The sequence below is a fragment of the Aspergillus clavatus genome, genomic scaffold, assembly GCF_000002715.2.
Source record: "Aspergillus clavatus NRRL 1 1099423829798 genomic scaffold, whole genome shotgun sequence".
NCBI lineage: Eukaryota > Fungi > Ascomycota > Eurotiomycetes > Eurotiales > Aspergillaceae > Aspergillus > Aspergillus clavatus.
The window spans coordinates 117692-140631 of NW_001517101.1; the positions used below are offsets into that span (position 1 = coordinate 117692).

Here is a 22940-nt window from a genome sequence, read left to right on the forward strand (position 1 = left end):
GCGGTGGAGAGGGACAAAAGCAGGGCCAAAAGGACGAAACTGACGGCTTCTGCTCCGTTTGGACTGCATCCTGGTCCACTTCTTTGTCTAGTCGCCAGACGGCCAGATCAAGTATTGCACTAGTTATTGATTGATTGATGCTTTCCTTTCATCCAAGAAATAGGCCTTCCGTTGGTGCGCTTCCTGTCAATCCACTGCACAGTGAACGCTGCCTGTTTACTCAACCATCCACACCTATACATCTCCTTCAAGTCATGGTATGATCATGCATACTGGCGCCGGTTGTCCTTCCACTGCGGTTGCAGGTAGCCCCAGTCCTGATTAAAGTCAAATCCACTGCGATACTTGCCGTACGCCACCAGCTCCACCTGATCCAACTTCGCGCCCGCATCAGTCAACGCCCACATGCTGATCGCCAGCGTGTTTTCCCCACGGTTATTAATCACGCCCGGTGGGAACGGAAAGAGACTCTGCGGTCCAATGTGGGGGAGGTAATGGCCGAACTGGTATCCGTTCATAAACACCTGGACGACCGCCTGGGTCCCGGCGGGCGCCCCCAGCTGCAGCCCGATGGGGACGTCTAGATCCCTGTCGAGCTTCAGCGTGAACGTGGTGGTATAGAAGCGGCCTTCAGCGCCAGATATCCCGTCTAACGGACTGCTCTTCGCGGCGGATCTGGGGGCCTTGTATCCGGGCAGATGCCAGCCCATGCGCTCGCCGTACAGGCCCCCCTCGTTAATGGGGCCACGTACGGGGTCGATGTTCTTCTCGCCGCCTGCATTGCCTTGGATACGCCACGAGGTAAATTTGCCTCCTCCAATCAACGTCGCACCCAGTATCCCGCGCGGATTCTGTGTTCCCTTCGGCCTGACGCTGTTCTGGTCGTGGCCCGTGTAGTCTGTGACCACGGTGAGGACGTTATCGCGATCATGGAGTAAGGAGCTGTTGAACGAGAGCACAGCAGAGGTTACGGCAAGGTCGATAGCCCCCGCAACGCCTCCCACAAACTGCCCGTTCAGCCACGCTGCCCATCCAGAGGCAACCCCGTTCTGCACCGTCACATTGGCGCCCGTGACGTTGCGTCCGTCAAATCGGCCTCGGTAGACTTTGGTGCCTGCATGGTAACCGTAGTCTCCGGAGTACAAGACAGGAAGAGAGAGCAGCGGCACGGCGTTGACGGAGGCGGTTTTGTTGCAGACAGTCCACCTGGAGTCGTCGTAGTCGGGCTGAATGTCTGGAAGAGTATCCTGCGCGCTCCACGAATCCAGCGAAGGAGGGGAGATTCTGGCATCTTCCGCTCCAGGCGCTCTGCCGACCAGACTGCCATAGGCGGTTCTTCTGCTCTTTATTGCTTTTCCGTTCCATTTCACCACCTTCACCCGTAAGTTGCCGGCATATACCCTAACTTGTCGTTAGTTTCTATCAACGATGGGGAATGCCGCGAGTTCTTACTCGAGAGAAGTAGTGTTTGCATTGTCACCTATGATCTCCACCGTATCGTGGTTGATGGTGACCCCGCGAACCAGATACGGTCCCTGGACCAGGATGTGTTCATCCGGCGCAACTTGCGGGTTCGACGTCGTCGGAGGCGCAAAGAAATTCCAAGCAGACTCCTTATCCAGGAGGTAAGCCAACACACCGTTGGAGAATTTCACTGCGGTGACGCCCTCTGCCTGCGTGTAGATGTATTGTGTGCCGTGGCTGGACACCGATGCCGTGACGTTGGTATTGCCGTATGTCTGGAAACTGAGTTTGGACCGTTCATCCTTGAACACGAATAATCCCTTTTGTCCGACATTTAGATACAAGACAAGGACATCCACGTCAAGGTTAGCGTATGTCAGGACCTCGGCCGATGAGTACAGCAGAGCTGAGCTTTTCCCAAACTGATAGTCAGTCACGATGATCTTGCTTTGACGACCATCTAGCTGGATATCCGGAATGGAAATTGCGCCTAGGCAAAGTCAGCTGCTGGGAGCAAGATAGTAAGCGCAATTACACCTTACCAGCAGAAGTGGTCACGTTGAGAGAAAACTCGGTTACGCTTCGGGATGAGCTGGTCTTGTGTGCAAGCACATAGAACCCAGCGTTCGTATCGGGGTTGTGAAGAGCCCAGGTATAGATGCTACTGTCGCTGGTGTACCCGGTACCGTTGCCTTCCATGTGCGTCTTCAGCAGATCGCTCGACACTCGGGTGAACAGGCCAATGAGCTTGGTCTGCTTCAGCTTATCCCGGATCTCCCGAGTCTCCCGCAGAGGCGCGCTGTAGTCGTAGGAGGTGTACACGACGGGTGCGGCACTATGGCCCCAGTTGGTGCCGCCGAACACCATATAAATGTTCTGCAACGTCACCCGAGAGCCAATATTGTTCTTATAGTAGACGTCGGCAAACTCTGGCGATAGTTCCGTGGCGCAGGTGTCGTAGTCATGGCCTCCCCAGGGCTGGAACCAACCTCCCTCGAACTCAGGCAGATACTCGGGCTGTGTGTAGGAGGAGTTCTGGAACCACTGGTAGTACGTCCGGACGAGATTGAACCCAGAGCTGGGATTCGTGCAGGATAGTCCACCGGGGTACGAATCCAGTCCGTAGATATTGACCGCGCCCCCGACATCATGATGGTCGGTAGACCAGCTGACGGCTCGCATGCCTTTCTCGTTATGGCTGCTCGGGACAACGATCCCTGCTTCCTGGAACACCCGCGCGATCTGCTTCATGTACACAACAAGGGTATTGTCCGCCTCGTACGACGTCTCTTGAAGCTCATTCTCATGCTGGTTCAGAATGACGGGCCCTCCATTCGTGATCTGGTTGGCGGCGATGATTTTGCCAACCTCCAAGATCCACGGCCGCCATTTCGCGTAGTATGCATCGTCGCTCGTTCTTTCGTTGCCCATCTGTCCATTCGCCGCCCACAGGGCATATCCACCGGCCGTAGTCTCGGCGTTGCAGTACGGACCTGCTCGAGCAATCACATAGATACCCGCTTCTTTCGCGTAATCGAACAGCCGCTGGATATTATGCGCCCCAGTCTCGAAGTCAAATTCTCCCTCTGAGGCGCTGTGGTAGCCCCAGAAGAAGTATACTGTATGAATTACAACCACATGCTCAGCGCCTTCAATTCTATTCTACCACGATCACAAGGCAGTAATGACAATCATACCTGAGATGGCATTGAACCCATTGGCTCGCAGTTTCTGGAAGACGTCTAGCCACATCTCCGGCACAGGAAGCCTCTGGTAGTGGAACTCCCCCGAGAAGACGAAGAGTCTCTCTCCCTTGACAGAGAGGCTGTATCGGTCCCACGTCACGTCCGTGGTCTTGCCATGGTCAGTTGCAGATACTACTCGATTACCGGCCAGGAAGCCCAGCAGAAGTAGAAAGAGGAGGCTGAGAATCCGCATGTTTGCGTCGCTTAACCAGGATTCCTGAGTCCATGTCTGCGAATTTGTATTGGACTCGAGGCAATAAAAGGGTCACGCTTGCAAAGGGTTGCTATTGCCATTCCTCGGGGCTTCGCGACAGCATTACCCCGGTGCTGGGTAGGGATTGGTGGATGTTTATTCTCAGCGTTGGAACCTTTACAGCGACTAATTGATGGCTCTGGCTCCGTTGATCCGACTAGGATGGGAGATCGTCGCGAATGATGCACGTCAATATCGAAGGCGGGGGAAGAAGGGAAGCTCTCTCGAAGGAGAATTGAGGGGGGGACAGATATTCGACCGCGTCTCTGGATGTATTGATTCCGAGGATACTTTGCTGACAGTCAGATAATCTGCCGCTCATCAAATCGGTAGGTTCTGAAATCATCGGGCAAAGATATATCTATACAGCCAATTTTAGCGAAAACGGCACCAAAATGAACAGCTAGTTGATTGTCACCTAGATAGAACATATGTACGACGGACGAACTAACATGACTAGAAGGGTCTCTTCCCCAAAAGAAACAACCTACGATTAGCCCATATTTCCTCCTATATGACCAGCGTGAATCATAGCGCCCAACACAGAAACCCCAGAGTAAAAGACCAAAGGTATAAAAAGAGTTACCAGCCAAAGAAGCAACCGACATGAACAATATAGCATCAAACATATTATGATAGAGCCAAAACATCCATCACAGATCTTCAGAGAATCGAGATCCCCGACTACCGTTGGTTGCGTACTTGCCAATGGGCGGGGGCACAGGGAGTCCCTGATCGCTAGCACTTCCTCGCAACTCATCCCTCTCGAGCGTGGGTGCTGTGGATGCTTTTCGACTCGACAGGGCGCTCTGTTCGGCCGTCTCCGAAGCGGTCCGAGATTCGTCATTTGCCTTAGAGACGCCGTTGGTCTTGTTCTCTTGTGAGTTTCCAGATAAGATTTTCATGAAGCTGGATCTCAGCCGAGAGGGTCGCCGGTCCTCACCATTGTGCTCAGCTGTGCTGCTCGACCCACGCCGTGCGGCATCATCGCTCCCGATCCTGGATCTTCCTAAATTGCCTTCGTCAACCGACATTCTCTGCTGCATCAGAACAAGATCATTACCCGTCACTGGGTGAGATCTAAGCGCCGCTGCTCGTGAGTCAGTCTCGGCCAAAGCCGCACCTCCAGCGAATCCGGTGCTTGCAGGAATTCCCCCTTCATCCTCCCTGTCTTTCAGTGATTCGGGCCCACTTCCAGTCGATCGACGGCTCACTCGGTCTTTGAACCAGGACTTGAGCTTTGACTCTTGCCTCGCAAGGGTAGGTTCTTCACTTGCTGCTCCGGAAGCTACAACTCTTTCTTCACCTTCAGTGGGTTGGGCTTGTTCGGTGTCGAATACGGGAGGCACAGTCTCTGCTGGAGGCGCAGCTGTAGCTGTAGCTGTAGCTGTACCTTGGGGTGCAGTTTCAACTTGCGGGGCGGCCTGGGAGATAGTTTCAGCTTGAGGTACAGCTTCAGCCCGAGATACGGCTTCCACTTGAGGTGCGGTTTCCGCCTGAGGGACAGATTCCATTTGAGGTGCGGTCGCCACATGAGGCACAGTTTCTGCCTGGGTCACAGCTTCAGTTTGAGTTGCAACTGCCGCTTGAGGTGCAGGTTCGACTTCGGGCGCCACAGCTCCGGTGGCTCTCTGATCAGCGGTACGAGGCTCCTCCTGCTCAGCGACAGGCCTGGTGGTATCCTCATACCGCTTCGACCTTCTCTTCCACGGCCATGGTTTTTCACCTTTTCCCTTCAGATGCTGCTTCTGCATCTCTGCTCTTCAGTTAGCATATACGCGAACAAAAGTCAAATCATCACAACGAACCTCGGTAACGCTTTTCCTCGGCAAGTGTATCAAGCTCCCGCTCGTGCCAAATAGCCTCGTACCGCTCCCTTTCTTCCTCATCCAGACGAGCTTCCAGTTCCTTGGCTCGCTGTTTCTCAGCACGATCCGACATCTCGTCGAAGGTTGGCTGTAGCCTTGAGCGCGCGAGAGCCTCCACATCGGTCATCTGGATATACTTCTCGCCACCAATGTTGACTCGATCAGGTGTCTCGTAGTATTCTCTGTCTTCGGCCACCTCACGTTGAGCGCGCTCCATTGCTGCCTCCTCCCATTCTTTCTGCATGGAGGGTGGAGGCCGACCAGTTTCATTGTAAATATTCATGTCCATATCATGCATGGTCGCATTGACGTTCCTCCTTGCAGCTTCCATGAGCGATGCGCGGTCTTGGGTTTTCCGTTCATCCACGGCGTTCAGTCTTGAGCGCAGGCTAGTCATCTGGTGTCTAATCTCCCTAGATCGCTCGGCATCGTTGGTTGTAGTATCCGAGTCAACAGACGCTCTCCGGAGGCGGAGCGACAGTCCGGGGCGGGGAGCTTGAGAATCGACGCCATAGTATTCCTGATACGACTCTTCGTGTAGCTTGGCCAGTTTCTCTGCTGCCCGCTGTTGAGCCGCTTGCTGTAAGCTGATGGCTTGCTGGAGAGCGTTGGGATCGGTTTTGGTAACAGTTCTCTGGGCTTGCATGCGGTTGTGCCCTCTTTGAGCCGCATAGAGAGCTGCACTGGGTTCTCTCGGCCGTTCCTCTTCGCGCGATGTCTCTGTAATTTCATACGTGTCACGCGACATCGAGAGAGTAGCAGCTCGCAGGGAGTTCCTCCGGTCCTTGTCCTCCAGGCCTACAAACGGTCGCTCAGTGTAGAGCTGAGCATTGGCACGCGCCAGGTGATTGATCCTGCTCGCCTCTAAGGAACTGTCAATTTTCGCAAGCGGGGCCTCCACCTCTGTTTCAGGCTTGACGCTGCCTGCCACTGAAGCGGCGTAGGGCGCCTCGCGTGTCACTGGGGGCTTGCTGGGGGCGGAATCGGCCCTTGTCCTACTCATGCGGTATGCACCTGTGGCAGCACGGATAGCCTTATCCCTGTCGAGGCTATCCCGCTGGATATCGTAGAATTCGTCTGGTGTCGTCGAAATGTCATGCTTGTAGCCGGTGACCACCGGAGGTAAACTGGTTATTGGCCTCGACTCTCTGACCGCCGACAGGGCGGCTTTGTATACCTCCGAACTAGGACGGGGTGGGGAGGCCTCGGCGACACGCCCCTCGAACACCTGATACCCTGCAGTGCCCGTCCGTGCCGGGGTCAAACTCCCGCGTCGACTCTTCGCATGCGCAAGGGCAGCTCCCGCTGACGCATGACTCAGATCGATTCGACCTGTCGCTTTTGGGTCTTCTATCAAACAAGCGCAGCGTGTCAATACCGTCCCGATCACTGTATCTATTGATTTCTTCGTTGGAGTTCGGGTAGATGTGCTCACTGAATGCTTGCGTCTCCGCCACTGCGGGCTCACGCACGGAGAGTCTCCGTTCTGGATGTGTCACATAGAGCGCAGCTGTCGCGGCTGTTTGAGGCAACGAGGTCAGTTTCCTTTCAGTGGGCTCTCCAAAAATTCTTTGGAAGAAATAGCCATCATAAAGCTCACCTTGATCCGCTAACCGGGCAGACCGGGATCGCTGGATGGACCCATCCTGGGCTCTAGAGTACTGTTGGATCGTGGCCATGATAAGATAAGTCGCAAGGAACGACGACGGAGATAGGCATTCCCGATGGAAAAGAAGACGCCCTTGGGGAAGGATGGTTTTAACGGTGGAAATGAAGAGAAAAAAACTGTAAATGATAGATGATAGCAGCAGTAATAGTGGTGACGCTGAGAAAAAGTGTGTGTCGTCTGTGACGTCGTCGGTTGCAGAGGGCAAATCCACGGATTGCTCTGAGTATGTAGTAGTTACTGCCGTGGTCTACGATCCAGCAGCGAGATATATCGACTACCTTAGACTACAGGACGTCAAGTTGAGGAAAGTCAAAGTAGCTGCAGATATCTTTATTCTTTTTTTTTTTTCTTTTTACTGATGTCATGATGGCGCTGCAGAGTCTGTTCTTCTAGAAGACGAGACCTTCTGAGGGTATCTCTTCGCTTCAACTTCCGCCGAGTCATGATTCTTGCATTCCTCGGCTTTTCCCTTCTCACTTTCCGTTTTCAACCACCATGAACATATAATTTGATCACCTCCCGCCCAGTTCCAGCACGATGGTAACTCCACAATCTTCCCTCTTGAGAGCGGCATCTAGACTCTACCCGTTCTGTTCCAGGTTCCGTCCCAGGAGCAAAGGTACTTGGCGAGATCGGGATCGGGGAATGCACGCGGTTACGCCCAGTGCTTGCTTGGCTTTATGACTTGTGTAGTATCACTCTTGGAGGTGCAGATCGTCTAAACATAGGCTGTGGATACAGAACTGGTCTAGAAAGGCTGAAAGAATACAAACTCATAGCGACCTCGCAACCATCATTGGAGTATTATGACAGGATATCTCAGAGCTAAACATCCATCTCTCATCGTAGAACGACATCAACCTCAACAAATTACCACAGATGCAGCTTCTTCAAAATATTATTACGTGTAAAATAGGAGCGGTTTCGTTTTCCGAAAATATCTAGACAGACCGAGTTAGTTGAAGATCTTGGAAAATTCGAACTTCGAAGACCTAGAACAACACGTACACATGGGAATACTCAAGAGGCAGACCCCCATCTGGATACTAGAGATGGCAAGGAATGCAGGCCGAATCCCATTCGCCACAATCCAGTCATATGCGAAGAATGTCAGGACGAAGCTGAACATGTTCTTGAAGATCAGCAAGCAGGTGAAGGCTTCGACAGCGATTTGACCTATGCGAATTAGCGGGCCTCCTTTTCATTCCACCCATACGGGGCAGAACTCACGATGGGCATCGACGATGTATAGGGCACTTGCTACAGCGCCCATAACCATCCCTATAATGACAAAGGCTATGAAGACATCTACGACAAGCCACCCGTATCGTGCGACATCTTCTGCCACGATTCCAAAGCCATAGAGACCTGCTCCGCTGAAGATCAACTGAAAGATAACAAGCAGGATCCGGAACTCAGGCTCATATGTCCCCCCATTAAGCTTGATCATGAGCTTGTTGATAGAATCGGAGAGGACTCCGGATAGTATAAGGCCCAGGATGGAGCCGATAAAGGCACCCGTGTAGAGGTACCCGGTCTGCACCTCATTGAACCACAGAGGTGGGCCTAAGAAGATAGCAGCCAGGACGACGCCGATGAAGACAGTCCATCCAATCAGAACCCCTTGAATCAAGCACGCCTACAGCTGGTCAGTCACAGTTTGAATAAGGAAGCTTCCAGACATGGTAGGCTTACCCAAAGGATCCCCGGATGAAAGAACAAAGGGAAGGGTCTCAAGAGGAGCTTGAAGAAGTTCTCATCGGTCTTGCGCCCATTGAACAGCTTCAGTGTCTCCCAGTATGTAGCTTTGCGAGGAATTTCGGGCTCCCAACGAGTACCTTCCTCACCACCAGACAACTCCCCTTGTGGCTTTTCTTGGGTCCTCGGTACGGACCGCGTCTGTGCCTCAGTAGGGTTGCTTTCTTCGGACGTTGTGTACCTGCTTAACCGCGATTGTGAATTCCACTGGCCGTCACCTTGACGGTCATCCAGGTGCTCAAAATCGGTGTTAAGATGGTCGGGGCGCCTGAAAGCCGTCTCGGGGATCAAGAAAATAGTAAGTGGCAAGGCTGCAGCGGTGAAAATAGCCACCAAGTAGAAAGTCCATTGCCAGTTGAGCGAATGCGTGATCTTGCCAACAAGGACTGGTGTCAGAAAGGCAGCGCCGAAGAGAGCCACGTTGGAAAGCGCCATCCGCTTGCCTCGTTCCTGTATGATTTCCTCAGTCAGATGACCAGCAGTGAGAGTGTTCTCGTCAACCTACATGGACGAAGAATAGATCACCAACACACGCATTGACCAGAGCTTCAAAGGGAGCGAGTGCAACGCCTTGGAAAATCCGAGCCCATAACAGGCTATCGTAATTCTTGCCGCTTCCTCCAGCCCACGCACAGCTTACAATCATCAGAATATTCCCGAGGATGAAGAGATGGCGCTTGCCCCATACGCGCGCAGTTGGTACGATAAGGATGCCAGCCACGCCGACGCCGCAGAGATGGTAGCCAGTGAGAAGGGCGACGGACGTGAAACTCCTCCCGTAATAGAGAGCAATGGTGACGGTATTGGCAGCCATCAAGGAGCTCGTTGTCGCACAGAGCACGGAAACGAAGGAGAGGGCGAATAGGATAAGATCGCGTCGCCATAATGGCCAGTTCTGGTATCTAGTCTTAGGCAACCGAATCACATTCAACGATAATGGTCAACCATATCATCACACATACTAGAGGGTCATTTGGATCGTCGCTCGGTTGTGGTACTAGAAGTACAGGAACGTCGCCTGAACGATCGTACTTGAGACGAGCATCGGTTGACGTATGGTCACCCGTGCGATCCTCGAAGATGTAGGACGTGCCTAATCAGAAGATGTTACAAGGGATGTTGTTTTGGCCCAGAACAAACCAGCTCCCGAAATGAGAACAATAGAACTCACCAGGAACATGATCAAGTACTTTGTCCTCAAGCACGCCTAAACCCATAATGGGAGAAAAGAGGAGCTAAGAAAGGGCCAGCTTCGGGGGGGGGATAGGTCGTGGGTAGAGTATGAGCGCGGACTAGAAACTTTTTGGAGGTTCGAATCTACGCGAGTCACAAATCTTCATCAAGATAAAGTACCGTGAATGACAAATGGGACCCTTGAATGGATAAGTTTTGTCCAGGTCAGGTTAAGCTAAGGTAGGAGGAGAGAACTGTCAGAATTGCCATTCAGGAACAAATGATACGACAATTCCGCCGACTGGATGAGCTTCACCAGTCACTACTAAGAAGTTAAGGTAATCACTAAGGTAATCACTCCTAACCGGGGACCTTCACGAGGAGCGGCAGGGAGAACGTTTTTACGTCACAGGAAGTGCTATCTAGAGGTACTTAAGTACTTACAAATGGATATCCAGTAACACCATTGCACAGTGGATCTGCAAGGGCAATTCCCTTCGATGGATGGGGAGCTTGCTCAGACTTCATTTGAGAGTAATCACTAATCACTCTCACTAGGAATGGAGTATCCAGAGAAAGGTCTATAGAGGTTCCTCTCTAATCGCTGGCGCCTAGATAGATACTACTGTCTACAGGCTTCAACCTATTTGAAGCTCTGGGGGCTGGAACTCGAGCAAAGATCTAAAGCGTTGCTACCTATCACTACATACGGTACCTAGGGACCTACCTACAGAGTACCTAGTATCCCTGGTATTGGGCGCGAAGTGGTGTGGTCGAAAGTCAACAATGACCGAGGACCTAACAAGGCGCTTCTACGTAAGAAACAGGGGTCTTTCCTGGACGATCTGGATCATGGGCGGGGCAACCGAAAAAATCTTGGTTAATAATCCACCAATAAAATAATTGAATGAAAATCTGGGGGCACCGAATATTGGAGTTGCAGAGCGGTAGCTGTGGGACCAGCTGAACAAAAAATGAAAAAACCATTGGCCAGGTAACTTTTAGACCTTGAACCCGTCAGTCTAGTAAATGAAGAAGGTGGGAGGGCTGCAAAGGTGACTGGCTGGGGATGATTCCTCCTTGGTCTGGTGGCTTGGTATTGGAGGGGATCGCCCTAAGGTGCTTAATAAAAAATGGAATGGTGGGATACAGCCACAATCTGTTTGTTGATTGTTCCCTCCTTATGTCGAATGTCAATCTGCTGATCCCAAAACTCATTGTGGTTCCATCCTTCATCATCAGATGTTTTTTGGAGCAAACCCTCATGAATTAGAATACTGAAAAGTGGCTAACCTAACATTCCACAATATGACTGTCTAGAGAAATGAGTTTGTTCAACTCATTTGGGGGTGGCTAGCACCTCCACGGTATCCATTCTCTGGACTTCATTAGCTATGTACCTAAGATATACTTTTGAGGATGAACCTTGATCATTTGATGGCCTCGTTTTCTGAGAGACCGTGGCGTCTAGAGCAACTAAGCTGACCACCTAGCTAGCTAGCTAGCTCGACAGGGACACAGGGTACGGGCGACTCCGTAAGGAATTGATCACTGAGTGGGCGGTTCTACAGACTTCTACGTAGTAAGTTCCAACCTAGTACTACTTCAGTCTTCAAGGCTGCTAGTAGTTAATTCTCTCTGGCACCTAGATTGTATTTGCTCAATCTCACCCAGGGTGGGGAAGCAAGGTACAACAGTAGGTAAGTACTACTGTGTATACCTGATACCCCCATGTCTGTGCCTTCCTAGCAAGATCAGTCTATGATTCATTTCCCTTCCATTCTTCTCTGCTGACTGTCTTCCATTCATTCATTCTTTCTTCCTTCTCCTCCTTCGCCTTCATCTTCCCCTTCGGCATTGTTCAATCCTGCTTGCTTCATAACTTCAATCAAGGAACCCACGAGATTTCAAAAGTCTTCAACGAAGTCAACTAAACTATTACCATGAAGGTCTTTCTCGTTCTTTTGGCCGGCGTGAGCATGGCTGCCGCCCAAGGCCTCGCCTCGCTGCCTGATTGTGCTGTAAGTTGTCCTGCTCAGTCTGCGTGTCGATGGGATTTAGCTTCCACCATTGCTTTTGGATAAGTTCAATGTGCGAGACAGTGAATTGATCAGCTAACGAACGGACTATGAAAAGCGAGACTGTGTTACTGGATCCATCCCCGCCTCCTGCAACGCGATCGATGTCAAATGCATCTGCTCCAACAAGTCTTTCATCGAGGGTATTTCCTGCTGTATTGCCGATAAATGTTCTCAAGAGCAGCAACAAAGTGGGTCCCCTAATTACTTTGTATCATCTTGTCCTACAGATGATCATTCTGTGCTCCAAACACGCGCAACCCAATCACATATGCTGATATGACCTTTTCGCAGCTGTCATCCAGTTCGCCAACCAGCTCTGCAGTGGCCAGGGTGTGACCGACCTGCCTCAGAGTGCCGCTTGCGCTACTGGAAGTCAATCCAAGACTGACACCTCTTCGGCCACGACTACTGGCAACTCCAACACCACTGCTACCGAGACTGCATCGACTGCTTCGACTGCATCGACTGCTTCGACTGCTTCGACTGCTTCTACTGCCACTCACACCGCTGCTGGAGCTGGCGGTAGCAGCAGCAGTGGTACTACCAGCAAGGGTTCTGCAACTGCTTCTGCTAGCTCTGCGGCAACCAGCACTGGCGCTGCAGCCATTACTCACAAGGATACTAGTCTCATTGCGGCGGCTGGAGCTGCGGCGGCGGCTTTTGCCTTGCTCGCATAGGAGGCTCCTGACTTTCGCAGTGGCGCAGAGGGATGCCAACAATGCGACTTTGAGCGTATCATGAGAAAATGAGGGGGTCCTGTCGGTTATGACAAATGTGGATATGTTGCAGTTACATGTCCTGCAAAGCTGTTTTCTTTTTATCTGAAAGTTCCCACTGTACTCTTACAAGTCTGCTGTACCATTACATCCGCCGTTCTTCCCTGGCTTGGGGTTGAGGATATGTTCGCGATCTGCATTCAATGCAACCGTAGGCGTCGTCTATTCCCCGCGTCCGGCGAAGCGAGTAGCTATTTCCTGCCGTTCTTCGCGGAGTGTGATGAAGATCTGCAGCTGGTCAGAAAACGGCTGCGACTCGAAAGACCAGAGACCCCAGATGTCCTAGCAAAACTTACCCAAAGCCAAAACATCATCTCCATGAACCCATATGTGAAAACAACCCGATTCTTCAGCTGGTCCAAGCCAGACAAAGCCTCTGTCGAGCTATACTCGGTACCTCTCGCAGTAACATTCACACCCCAGGCATCAGGTTTACTCTGATAGATGAAGAATGAGACGGCAAAGAATAGACAGAAGCGCACCGCGGAAAGCAAGGTCCATATTTCCGAGTACAGAGAAGCCAGACGTGCAAGGAAAGGGTTGTGTCGCATCGCGCCAGGGACAGGAACGGCAGACTCGCTCCGGGCCGCCTGGGCCATAGCGATGATTTCGTTGATCCAAGGCACTTTGGAGAGGATGATCAGGTCGACGAGAGCGTCAGCGATGAGAAGGATGCCGCACATGGCGAACGGTGACTGAGGGCGTGATAGTGTTGGGGCTGCGTCCTGTTATTGGAGTCTGTTAGCTTGGCCGACATGAGAAAGTGGCTTCCGTGTTATAAAACTGATATATAACTGATAAGATTCAGGGACAACAATCTTACAATTTGGACCATCTCGCCGACCATGAAAATGAAGTCGGATTCGGTGACGGCTTCAGGGGACTTGGTCAGGTACACGGCGAGAACGAACAGGAACAGGGCATGTGCCCGAATAAGCGTTTTGGACGACAGCAGAGCCATTCTGAGCAATTAGTACTCAGACGCGTTTGTGTAAATCAAAATCAGAAAGAAATTATGCACAGATGATAGCAATCATCGAAGGTCTTGAGATGAGCTATCGGTGCTTATCAATACAGATTCCTGGAGCTGCCGCGACTTTTTCTTCCCCCTTGTCTGGATTCTGGATCCATGTGGGGTGGGGGTTCCCGCTGTTAAGTCCGTAGAGTCCGCCCGCAAAAAACACCGATAACAATGGGAGCACCCAACGAGCATCTCGAAAGCCCAGATACGTCAACAGACCGGCCCTCTGTTGATCCTACAATCATGACACAACCCGTTTTCAACAAGGAACGACACATCAAATACTACCTCCGATGTCTCAAAACCTTCCTCCCTGCCGCATACACCTCCGGCGACTCCAACCGCATGCTCCTTGCCTTCTTCACGATCTCCGGACTCGACATTCTAGGCGTGCTAGAGAGTAAAACCACCCCCGAAGACCGAAGAGGGTATATTGACTGGATCTACCACTGCCAGGTCCCGTCGGGGGGGTTCCGCGGTTTCACAGGCACGGACTTTGGAGCTGACAAGCGCACGCCGGGGAACGAGGCGTGGGACCCGGCGAACGTCCCGTCCACTTTCTTTGCGCTGGTGCTGCTGATTATCCTCGGCGACGATCTGTCGCGGGTCAAGCGAAAACAGTGTCTTGAATGGCTGCCCAGATTACAACGGGGGGATGGCAGTTTTGGGGAGGTGCTTGGGCCGGGGGGTAAGGTTGAGGGTAGCCGTGACCTGCGGTTTTGCTGCTGTGCGGCTGGGACGCGATATATTCTACGAGGGAGGAAAGGGGGCGGTCTTGAGGGGGTCGGGGATATCGATGTGGATAAATTGGTGGAATTTATCAAGGCTTGTCAGGTTGGCACAAACCCCTCTGTACCACTGCGGTGGGAGTGTTGAATGTTGATGTTTTGGATTGCAGACGTACGATGGAGGCATGTCGGAAGCGCCGTTCTGCGAGTCGCATGGTATGTGCGCGCTGCAACTCGGACACTGGATTTGGTTGTCATTTTCTGACTGAAGATAGCCGGTCTGACCTATTGCGCTGTTGGCGCTCTCACCTTCCTTCGTCGCCTTTCGGATGATCCAAATACAGTTGCACTTCTTTCACCGGGGAGCAAAGAGTTTGAGGGATTGCTTCGGTGGCTTGTCTCGCGGCAGACAGCCGAATTGGGTGATGAGGAGGAATCGGATGACGAGGATGATGACTCTGCTGTCTCCGACCAGCGTCTGGAAAGGGCTGCGAAGAGTCTGACTCTTGCTGAGATGATCGATCAGCTTCCCGACCTTTCCATACCGTCGGAAGAGTCTCTGCTATGGGCGGGTTTCAATGGGCGATGCAATAAGGATGCCGACACGTGTTATTCCCTCTGGAATACGGGAACGCTGGTCGTAAGTTTCAACTGTCTCCATAATGATTACCGAATGCTTGTGAAGATTACTGATGTCATGAGCACTAGATGATGGACCGACTCTCTCTAATCGACGCAGGGCGTAATCGTCATTACCTTCTTGACAAGACACAGCACATTATCGGCGGCTTCGGAAAAGGTATCGGGGAGCCTCCAGGTAAGCGCTCACAGAACACTGCAAACGAGAAAGAGGGCTAACCATCGGACGAAGATCTTCTACATTCCTTCGCGGGACTAGCATCTCTAGCTTTTCAGGGAGAAGAAGGCTTGAGTAGCGTGGATCCCGCATTATGTGCCAGTCATCGGGCAGTTCAGCATATGGAAACCCTTCCCTGGTGGCAGGGAGCCTAGCGGAGCTCATGTTGTCTGCTTCCCCATTTCTCAACATCACATTGCGACTGCATTTTACCGCCATATAAGTCTAGACTGGGAAAGTCTGGATCTCAAATACCCTAGCATCGTTGAATAGCGATTCCATGATCTTTCTCTTTGAATCCCAAGGAGCAAAATCATTCAAAACCTAGCCCGTTAGAGAGAAGCTAGGGAGCCTCGGGGGAGGAAACGTTCTAGAAAAGCCGTAACTGTTAGAGCCGGCGGGAACTATCGTCAGAACTAAATCACTGGTGGATTCAGGGGCTAACAATGGGAAAGATTCACACAGTACAGTGACAACCGAGCCACACGAGCAGTTGGACTTCTTGAACCCTTTGTTTCTCGTTTTATGCTGCGATAGAGAAGTTCTCTGGATATTTAGATCCCCAGCTGAGCTGAAAGAGACCAAGTACCTACCATCTATCGAGGTCTGTGAGTCCCCTGGATGGCATCAAACGAACATTCATACCTATGGAACCCGATGATGTGGAAACGGCGCACGTTCCCACCTGCTAATGAGCATCATCACTCTGGGTTCTATAATTGGCTGGTTCGGAATGAAATAATATCAACTAACTGACTATCGACCGGTTTAATGATAGTGATAATATAATAGTTAATAGGAATAACGAGAAACCTCATCTTGTTCCTTGACCATCGACATCACCATCACCATCAACCATCGTCTCAGCTCAGTGTTGGAACCCCCCCTGTTAGTTTGGCGACTCAGATCTACAGTGTACTTATGTACAATATAGTTGCTTGGATGGACTCCAAAAGAACATAGTTATAATCATCATCACGATCAGCCTCTCACTAGATATTTTATCCTCCATATTATTCATTCTTCTCATTTTTTGTGACTGATATTACCCGCGATATTCTTTTTTTATCGTCAGATTTCCCGTAACTCTTCAGAACTCCTCCTCCTCCTCCTCCTCCTCCCCTTACTCTTTTTCTAGACTTCTTCTACCTCTCCTTCCCTTCACCTGCATCTTCATCAAATGATAATAATATATTGAAGTCACTACTAGACTGCTTAATCGTCGAGAATCCTATTCTCGAGTCGTTCCAACTTTCTTCCGTTCCTTTCCTGCAGAAAAGTTGCCGTCCCGTCTTTCACCCTCCTTTTACCTCATCCTCTCTCCTTGCACCGAAATTTCCGTCGCGGACAAGGGCACATCTCTGCTCCCTTTCTTATATCCCTTGGCGCAAAATCTTGGTTTCTCCTGCTTCTATCCAATCTCTTCTACATCGGCAATATCCCTCCCCCCCTCTCTCTCAGACATATCCGACCAGAACTAGCCCCGTTCGTCTATGCCATTCGCGATCCTTTGTTCATCTTCCGCGCCCTCGTCAATCGCAGCAGACTCCTTGTTTCGATACCCTCCGTCGTCCGCCGTTGATACCTTCCTCCCCCTTGGAGCTCGATCCTTTTCCCTGTCCTGCGGTTGGTTGGATGTCACTCTCAAACAACTTGCGATTCGGCCAGTCATTTCAACGACCCATCGTGCGCATACATCATCTCCGCAAGAAGCCTCAGTCCAGGCGGAGACGATCTCAAACACATGCCGCCGACCAGGACAAGGGCGGAGGTTCAATCCCAGAAACAAAAGGAAAAGGTGCGTTGTCGCTGGTGTCGGTAGCTTGGATACATCATAAAGATGGCCAACCTGAAGGACCTGCGTTTCCATATGGGACTCCACACCCGAACTTTATTTGTTCATTGCTTGTTGATCTCCTATCGTTTCGTCATTACTTTCCTGATACCCTTCCCTTCATCGTCACCTTTACAATGAACCGTTGTACCGCTTCTTTTATCTATGCTTTTTTGGCAAGTGTCAAAATGAATTTTTGGCTGACTGTTTGGCACTTGCGCCACGCCGTAGCAGCTCGCCCAATCATACCATGAGTTACTAGAGTAAGCACTCACTTCTATCCTCTTATCGTCTAACTACTGGAGATCGGCGGTCCTAACAGCTTCCCTTCTCTTCAGAGAATTCTCGTCGAAGGATCTTCGAAATGTAGGAAACTACACCCTCGGACGGTTGATCGGGAAAGGTTCCTTCGGCAAGGTCTACCTCGCTTCGCATAAACTCACCAATGGTTCCAAGGTATGGTTTGCTTCTACACCGTGATGGATGAAGGCGTGTTTTAAACAGGTCCATGCGCAGGTTGTTCTCAAGTCCTCCAGTAGGGAGGATACCAACCTGCCGCGCGAGATCCATCATCATCGCCAGTTTCTCCATCCGCATATCGCCCGCCTATACGAGGTCATCGTGACAGAAAAGCTGGTTTGGCTGGTACTCGAGTACTGTCCAGGTAGGGAAAATGGTTGGATGATTCAGGCGACTGTCGCTAACATGATACGGGTAGGCGACGAACTCTACAATTACCTCCTCCGCCACGGCCCCCTTCCGGTTGACAAGGTCAAAAAGATCTTCACCCAGCTTGTGGGTGCAGTCTCGTACGTTCACAGCAGGTCATGTGTCCATCGCGATCTCAAGTTGGAGAATATTCTCCTTGACAAGCACGAGAACGTCAAGCTCTGCGATTTCGGGTTTACACGAGAGTATGAGGGCAAGGCAAGCTACCTGCAAACCTTCTGCGGTACGATATGTTACAGCGCCCCCGAGATGCTCCGGGGCGAGAAATATGCCGGGGAAAAGGTGGACGTGTGGAGCCTAGGCATCATCCTCTATGCGCTTCTTGCGGGGGAGTTGCCATTTGACGAGGATGACGATCAAGTCACCAAGAAGAGGATCCTCACCGAGGAGCCCATCTTCAACAATAAGTTCCCAGAGGATGCCAAGTCACTCATCAACCTACTCTTGTCCAAGCGTCCTCTCATCCGCCCCAGCCTGGACGACATCCTGGCGCATTCCTTTCTGGCAGAGTATGCTCCGGAACAACTAGCGATTTTGAAAATTCCTCGGCCCGCGCCCTTCGCAACGCCCTTAGAGAAGACTACACTACAACGGATGAAGAGTGCCGGAGTTAATGTGGATGAAGTCATGGGAAGTGTTCTTGCCCAACGGTGTGACGCGCTCGCTGGATGGTGGGCTCTCCTGATTGAGAAGGAACAAAGAAAAGAACAGAGGAGAGAGCGTAAGCGCCGGGAACGGGAGGCCGAGGCGAAGAACATGCGCCGGCTCAGCGCTGCCAGCAGCCGATTGGAGAAAATTTCTGCTGCACTCGTCGAGGTGGATGAAGAGGGACATGCCTCTGCGGGGGCCTCGCTTCACGAACGAGGGCGGCGGGACAGGCGAAGTCTGCCTTCTCAGCTTGCTGTGCCGGAATTGCCAATGCTTCCCGAACCAGTTCCCCTACAGTCTCCTCTTGTTACCACACCCCCACCACCGCCTCCCCCAGTCGATAAAGACTCGATTCGCTCAGGCAGCTCATCCCGACCACGGCCGTTGCCGCCTCCGAAAGATAACACCAGACGTCGGCCAAGCACGCTGCACGTCAGTGCCTCCCAACCTGAGCTGGCGCAGCACAATGGTATCCTCAGACGTCGAACTGGTCGCCGTCAGTACCCGATCATCAGTCAATTGGCATCGTTGAAACATTGGTTTGTAGAGTCTGCCAAGAGAGCAAAGTCTCCTCACGGCAAAGTGGCTGGAGGATCAGGGGGTCATCGCAAGTTCTTCTCCGACAAGCTGAGCCCTGGAAAGGGCCAAGAAGCTGGAAAGAAAGCACCACAAAACTCACCAACTATCCCCCTTCCTAGCGAACTAGCGACCCCGACGCAGATCAAACGCGCATCTAACGCCAGTAGCGTGGCACCGAGCAACGCTTCCTACTCGAACAACCGTCATTCGTATCCGCGACAACCCCGACCAATAAGCACCAGCTATCCGAATCCCCGCAATTCTCTATCACCGTCCCCGATCACGCCGAGAGGTTCCTATAGACGTTCCTCTGCAGGACTGAGAGGCCGCAAGTCCACCTCTTCCTCCGTTTCCTCTATTCGAAGCATCCATCATACGCACACTCACTCTAAGGCTTCCTCGATCTCCTCCAACAGCATTGGATCTACGTCAACTCCCACCGCTCGCTCCTCTCGATCGCCACACACATCGATCAAGGTTCTGCCTACGACACCGAGTGCCTCTTCCCGATTCCCAAGCAACATACGCCTTGTGCGGAACTCAAACAATGGGTTCCGTGAACTTCCGGACGGAAGTGGACGTGGGCAATCGATGTTCAATGAAGCGGTGCCGACACCAATGCTCTATTCGCCTTCAAGCAGCCTCGTCTTTGCGCGACGAAAAAGATCCGCGTTCAGAGGTCCAATGATTCACACAGCGAATCTCATGGTGTCCGGTGGGATGGCCGCTCCGGAGTTTCCAAATGAGGGCATGGCCGTCGATCAGATCCCTGTTCCCGCGAAAGCTCGGGCTACAACTCGGAAGAGTCAGATCATCGAAGAGGAAGAGGACATGGAGGAGGAGGAGGAGGAGTTTGAGGAAGTGGAGACCTTTGACAGTCCAGACGAGGACCCTGGCTCGCCGGTGGACTCTGTGGTCAAGTCAGATGGGGATTTCAAGGCCCTTGAGAGTGCAACCAACTCATGCGGTCAAGGACGGAAGCCAGCCCTTGCCCCGGCGCCGAACCTGGACTCGAGCCCGCCTTGTCCTCCGCGGTCATCCTCGCTGAAAGTGTCCTCAGTGGAGGCAGCCGCTGCACCAACTTCGCATGACGAGAAAGACAAAACTATCATCGCGACAGCCTCCCCGAAGACTGTGATTTCCTGAAAGAGCGGTGTGCCTTTCGAGCTGGAACCTATTGACCGGGCATACACATGCCAGTTGACACTGTGATTTCTCGTTTAACATTTGTTCTTATTGTTTTACTTCTTATACCCCTTTTGCGGCAATGCGGCATCGGATTTTTCTTGACTATTTTGTATTAAGCATTTTGAATTTGGCGAAGATACGACCAGTGCATGTCTTTCCCCTTTCTCCAAAATTTCTTCTTTTTTTTTCTTTTACCTTCCTTTGGTCAAAGACCACACCCTCGATGTGGCTTATCTCTTTCATTGGGATCCCTTTTCTCGACCTCGGTCATTTTTCCGGTGCCTGTCTACTGCATCCAACCTCAGTCTCAAGGCATCTCGCATCAAAATCTTTTGTTCCCTCGTCCTGTGATATCCCTCGGCCCTGCTTGTTTCGTTTTGTTCCGTTAAAATCTGCTTCGGGCCGGTACCCGAACAGACGCCCTCGCACACGGCACTCGATCCAAGCCATACCATACAGTCATTTTGGAACGTGTCATCCCTATATATAGACCGAATAGAATCATTGTATGTTACATAATCTGAATAGATTGCCCTTGAGCAGAAGATACATTTCCATTTTAGGTAACTGTGGTCATAAGATTCATCATCCATCAGACATAAGCGTACACGTACGCCTGTCTCTACCCTCTACAGAGATATTCAACATCAACACTCAAGAAAGAAAAAGATAATATCACTTCTCCAAATGCACGCCCACCGGCTTCTCCATCCTCTCCATCCCCTCCCCCACCTCAACATCCTTCACCGCACTCCCCGCCCCCTCCGTCCAGCCAATCCGACTATCCCCAACCTTATCCACGGTGTCCCGATACGCCGGCACAAAGTTCACAGCGAGGGCATACGTCCACGCCACGACCATGAACATCGTAGGCACGATCATGGCGAAGCCGGTGCTGTCGCGCAGGTCGGCGACATGGCCCAGGATCGGGGGCACGACGGCGCCGCCGCAAACGCCGCCGACGATGAAGCCGGAGCCGCGCTTGTAGTGGCGGCCGAGGCCGCGGATGCCCAGGGCGACGATGGTGGGGAAGCAGACGGATTCGAAGAAGAGGGTGAGGAAGAGCATGACTGGGAGGGGGGTTAGCTTGGCGTTTGCCAAAAAAAAAAAAAAAAAAAAAAAAGCACAGAAAACAAGATGTGATGCTTGGGAGATGAAAACGGAAACCGGGGGGGGGATGGAGGGGAAGGGGAAAAAAGTACCGATTCCGTTTTGGTTCCTCTGCGTGGTGGACGCGGCGATGAACGCCACCGTGCCGGATAGGTAGACCAGGAAGACCCAGCGCGGGCGGATGTAGCGCATGATGATGGCGCCGAGGAAGCGGCCGACGGCGAAGGCGCCCTGCGCTCCGGCGAGGTACTTGGAGCCGGTGGAGTTCTCGGTGCCGGGCCAGGTTTCGACGGCGTAGTTGATGAAGTAGCCCGCGATGGCGACTGTGGGGAGGGGGGGGGCATTTAGTCAACAAGACACCCAGGGAGTGGAGGGAGGGAAGGGGGGGGGAAGTACCCTGGGCACCGGTATACGTGAACTGAGCCAGGGTCGCATGGAAAAGCTTGTACTGTTTCCAGAGCGGCTGCTCCAGTTCCCCGACATGCGTCTTGGCAACTTGGGAGGCCATGTCCTCGTCGGTGACTTCGGGGATATTGGAGACGAAGAAGACGCCCGCGAGGAGGAAGACGAAGATGCCGATGGCGAGGTACACCCACTGCACGCTCTTCAGGGCGGCGACATCATCGCCCGTGTCGGTGAAGAAGACGTAGGAGGCCAGCGCCGGCGCGACGCAGGTGCCGACGCCGTTGAAGGCCTGCGCGAGGTTGATTCGGATCTCGGCATATTTCGGTGGTCCGCAGACTGTTTAAGACACAGATGCGTGTTAACCATAGAGCAGCCATAGTGCAGAGGGGAGGCAACTGACCGGTGAGATACGGGTTGGCCGCTGTCTCCAGCGACCCCAGCCCCGAGCCGATGACAAACGTGGCCGCGCAGAACCCGCCGAATGATCGATTGAGACCCGCGGGCCACATGCACAGGGCCCCGATACCGTACAGGACCAGTCCGAAGATGAAGACGGCCTTGTATCCGTAGTGACGAAGGATCCAGTTGGCATAGCCTAGGGAAGCGAGTGGGTATGCCCTTTCCTCTGAGTTAGGTCACCCCGTCCGCAGCTGAGCAGTAGATTTGGCAAACGGGAGCAGAGGGCGTACCCGAAGTATGCGGCCTGGAGGCCTGAGGAACGAGTCCGGGTGATATGGAGTGTGTTCTGGAAATGCTTGTTGAGAGTATCCAGCAGCCCATAGGCGAAACCCTACCGGGGATCCTCAGCACACATTGGAATCCACCATATACGTGGCCTCTGGTCTTGCACCAACTCACCCACAGAAAGAAGAGAATCGTAACCAGAGCCAGCGGCCATAGACTCTGGCGCAAGGTCAGCGTAGCTGCGGAGGTAGTCCGCTTGTTGTCGACCCTGAACCCAGAGCGGGTTTTGAGAAACTGCACGAAGCCCATCCCAGCCGTAGGGAGAGAAAGCAATGAGTTATAAAGGCGATGAGGCGATGATGCGATGAGGG

The 22940-nt window shown here is 52.3% G+C and overlaps 8 protein-coding genes across 8 annotated transcripts, besides 7 other annotated features; 3 read left to right on the forward strand and 5 right to left on the reverse strand.

The window, feature by feature from the left end:
- Nucleotides 1-263: 263 nt before the first annotated feature.
- Nucleotides 264-3402, reverse strand: ACLA_088440 (glycoside hydrolase family 35 protein; the record flags this gene model as incomplete). Its single annotated transcript, XM_001272580.1, has 4 exons — nucleotides 264-1401; nucleotides 1453-1954; nucleotides 2007-3083; nucleotides 3162-3402. 4 exons carry the CDS (start codon nucleotides 3400-3402, stop codon nucleotides 264-266), a joined length of 2958 nt encoding a protein of 985 aa, XP_001272581.1.
- A 713-nt stretch (nucleotides 3403-4115) lies between these two features.
- ACLA_088450 (uncharacterized protein) lies at nucleotides 4116-7009 on the reverse strand (the record flags this gene model as incomplete). Its single annotated transcript, XM_001272581.1, has 3 exons — nucleotides 4116-5218; nucleotides 5271-6662; nucleotides 6766-7009. 3 exons carry the CDS (start codon nucleotides 7007-7009, stop codon nucleotides 4116-4118), a joined length of 2739 nt encoding a protein of 912 aa, XP_001272582.1.
- Nucleotides 4830-4853: a microsatellite.
- Nucleotides 7010-7869: 860 nt separating the features above from the next.
- Nucleotides 7870-9974, reverse strand: ACLA_088460 (putative MFS transporter; the record flags this gene model as incomplete). Its single annotated transcript, XM_001272582.1, has 7 exons — nucleotides 7870-7940; nucleotides 8008-8175; nucleotides 8230-8638; nucleotides 8695-9207; nucleotides 9263-9652; nucleotides 9720-9850; nucleotides 9929-9974. 7 exons carry the CDS (start codon nucleotides 9972-9974, stop codon nucleotides 7870-7872), a joined length of 1728 nt encoding a protein of 575 aa, XP_001272583.1.
- A 290-nt stretch (nucleotides 9975-10264) lies between these two features.
- Nucleotides 10265-10288: a microsatellite.
- Nucleotides 10289-11873: 1585 nt separating this feature from the next.
- On the forward strand, nucleotides 11874-12688 carry ACLA_088470 (CFEM domain-containing protein; the record flags this gene model as incomplete). The annotated part of the gene is made up of 3 exons (XM_001272583.1): nucleotides 11874-11951; nucleotides 12067-12229; nucleotides 12303-12688. 3 exons carry the CDS (start codon nucleotides 11874-11876, stop codon nucleotides 12686-12688), a joined length of 627 nt encoding a protein of 208 aa, XP_001272584.1.
- Nucleotides 12448-12506: a microsatellite.
- A 261-nt stretch (nucleotides 12689-12949) lies between the features above and the next one.
- ACLA_088480 (uncharacterized protein) lies at nucleotides 12950-13748 on the reverse strand (the record flags this gene model as incomplete). Its single annotated transcript, XM_001272584.1, has 3 exons — nucleotides 12950-13015; nucleotides 13084-13512; nucleotides 13611-13748. The coding sequence occupies 3 exons, from the start codon at nucleotides 13746-13748 to the stop codon at nucleotides 12950-12952; spliced, it is 633 nt and encodes a 210-aa protein (XP_001272585.1).
- Nucleotides 13749-14051: 303 nt separating this feature from the next.
- cdc43 (protein geranylgeranyltransferase type I subunit CDC43) lies at nucleotides 14052-15547 on the forward strand (the record flags this gene model as incomplete). The annotated part of the gene is made up of 5 exons (XM_001272585.1): nucleotides 14052-14642; nucleotides 14707-14752; nucleotides 14812-15176; nucleotides 15245-15353; nucleotides 15408-15547. 5 exons carry the CDS (start codon nucleotides 14052-14054, stop codon nucleotides 15545-15547), a joined length of 1251 nt encoding a protein of 416 aa, XP_001272586.1.
- Nucleotides 15548-16488: 941 nt separating this feature from the next.
- Nucleotides 16489-16512: a microsatellite.
- Nucleotides 16489-16513: a microsatellite.
- A 963-nt stretch (nucleotides 16514-17476) lies between these two features.
- Nucleotides 17477-20328, forward strand: ACLA_088500 (non-specific serine/threonine protein kinase; the record flags this gene model as incomplete). The annotated part of the gene is made up of 4 exons (XM_001272586.1): nucleotides 17477-17480; nucleotides 17549-17682; nucleotides 17743-17890; nucleotides 17945-20328. 4 exons carry the CDS (start codon nucleotides 17477-17479, stop codon nucleotides 20326-20328), a joined length of 2670 nt encoding a protein of 889 aa, XP_001272587.1.
- Nucleotides 19999-20034: a microsatellite.
- A 717-nt stretch (nucleotides 20329-21045) lies between the features above and the next one.
- Nucleotides 21046-22878, reverse strand: ACLA_088510 (putative l-fucose permease; the record flags this gene model as incomplete). Its single annotated transcript, XM_001272587.1, has 6 exons — nucleotides 21046-21440; nucleotides 21573-21803; nucleotides 21877-22221; nucleotides 22286-22503; nucleotides 22575-22675; nucleotides 22744-22878. 6 exons carry the CDS (start codon nucleotides 22876-22878, stop codon nucleotides 21046-21048), a joined length of 1425 nt encoding a protein of 474 aa, XP_001272588.1.
- Nucleotides 21470-21493: a microsatellite.
- Nucleotides 22879-22940: the final 62 nt, after the last annotated feature.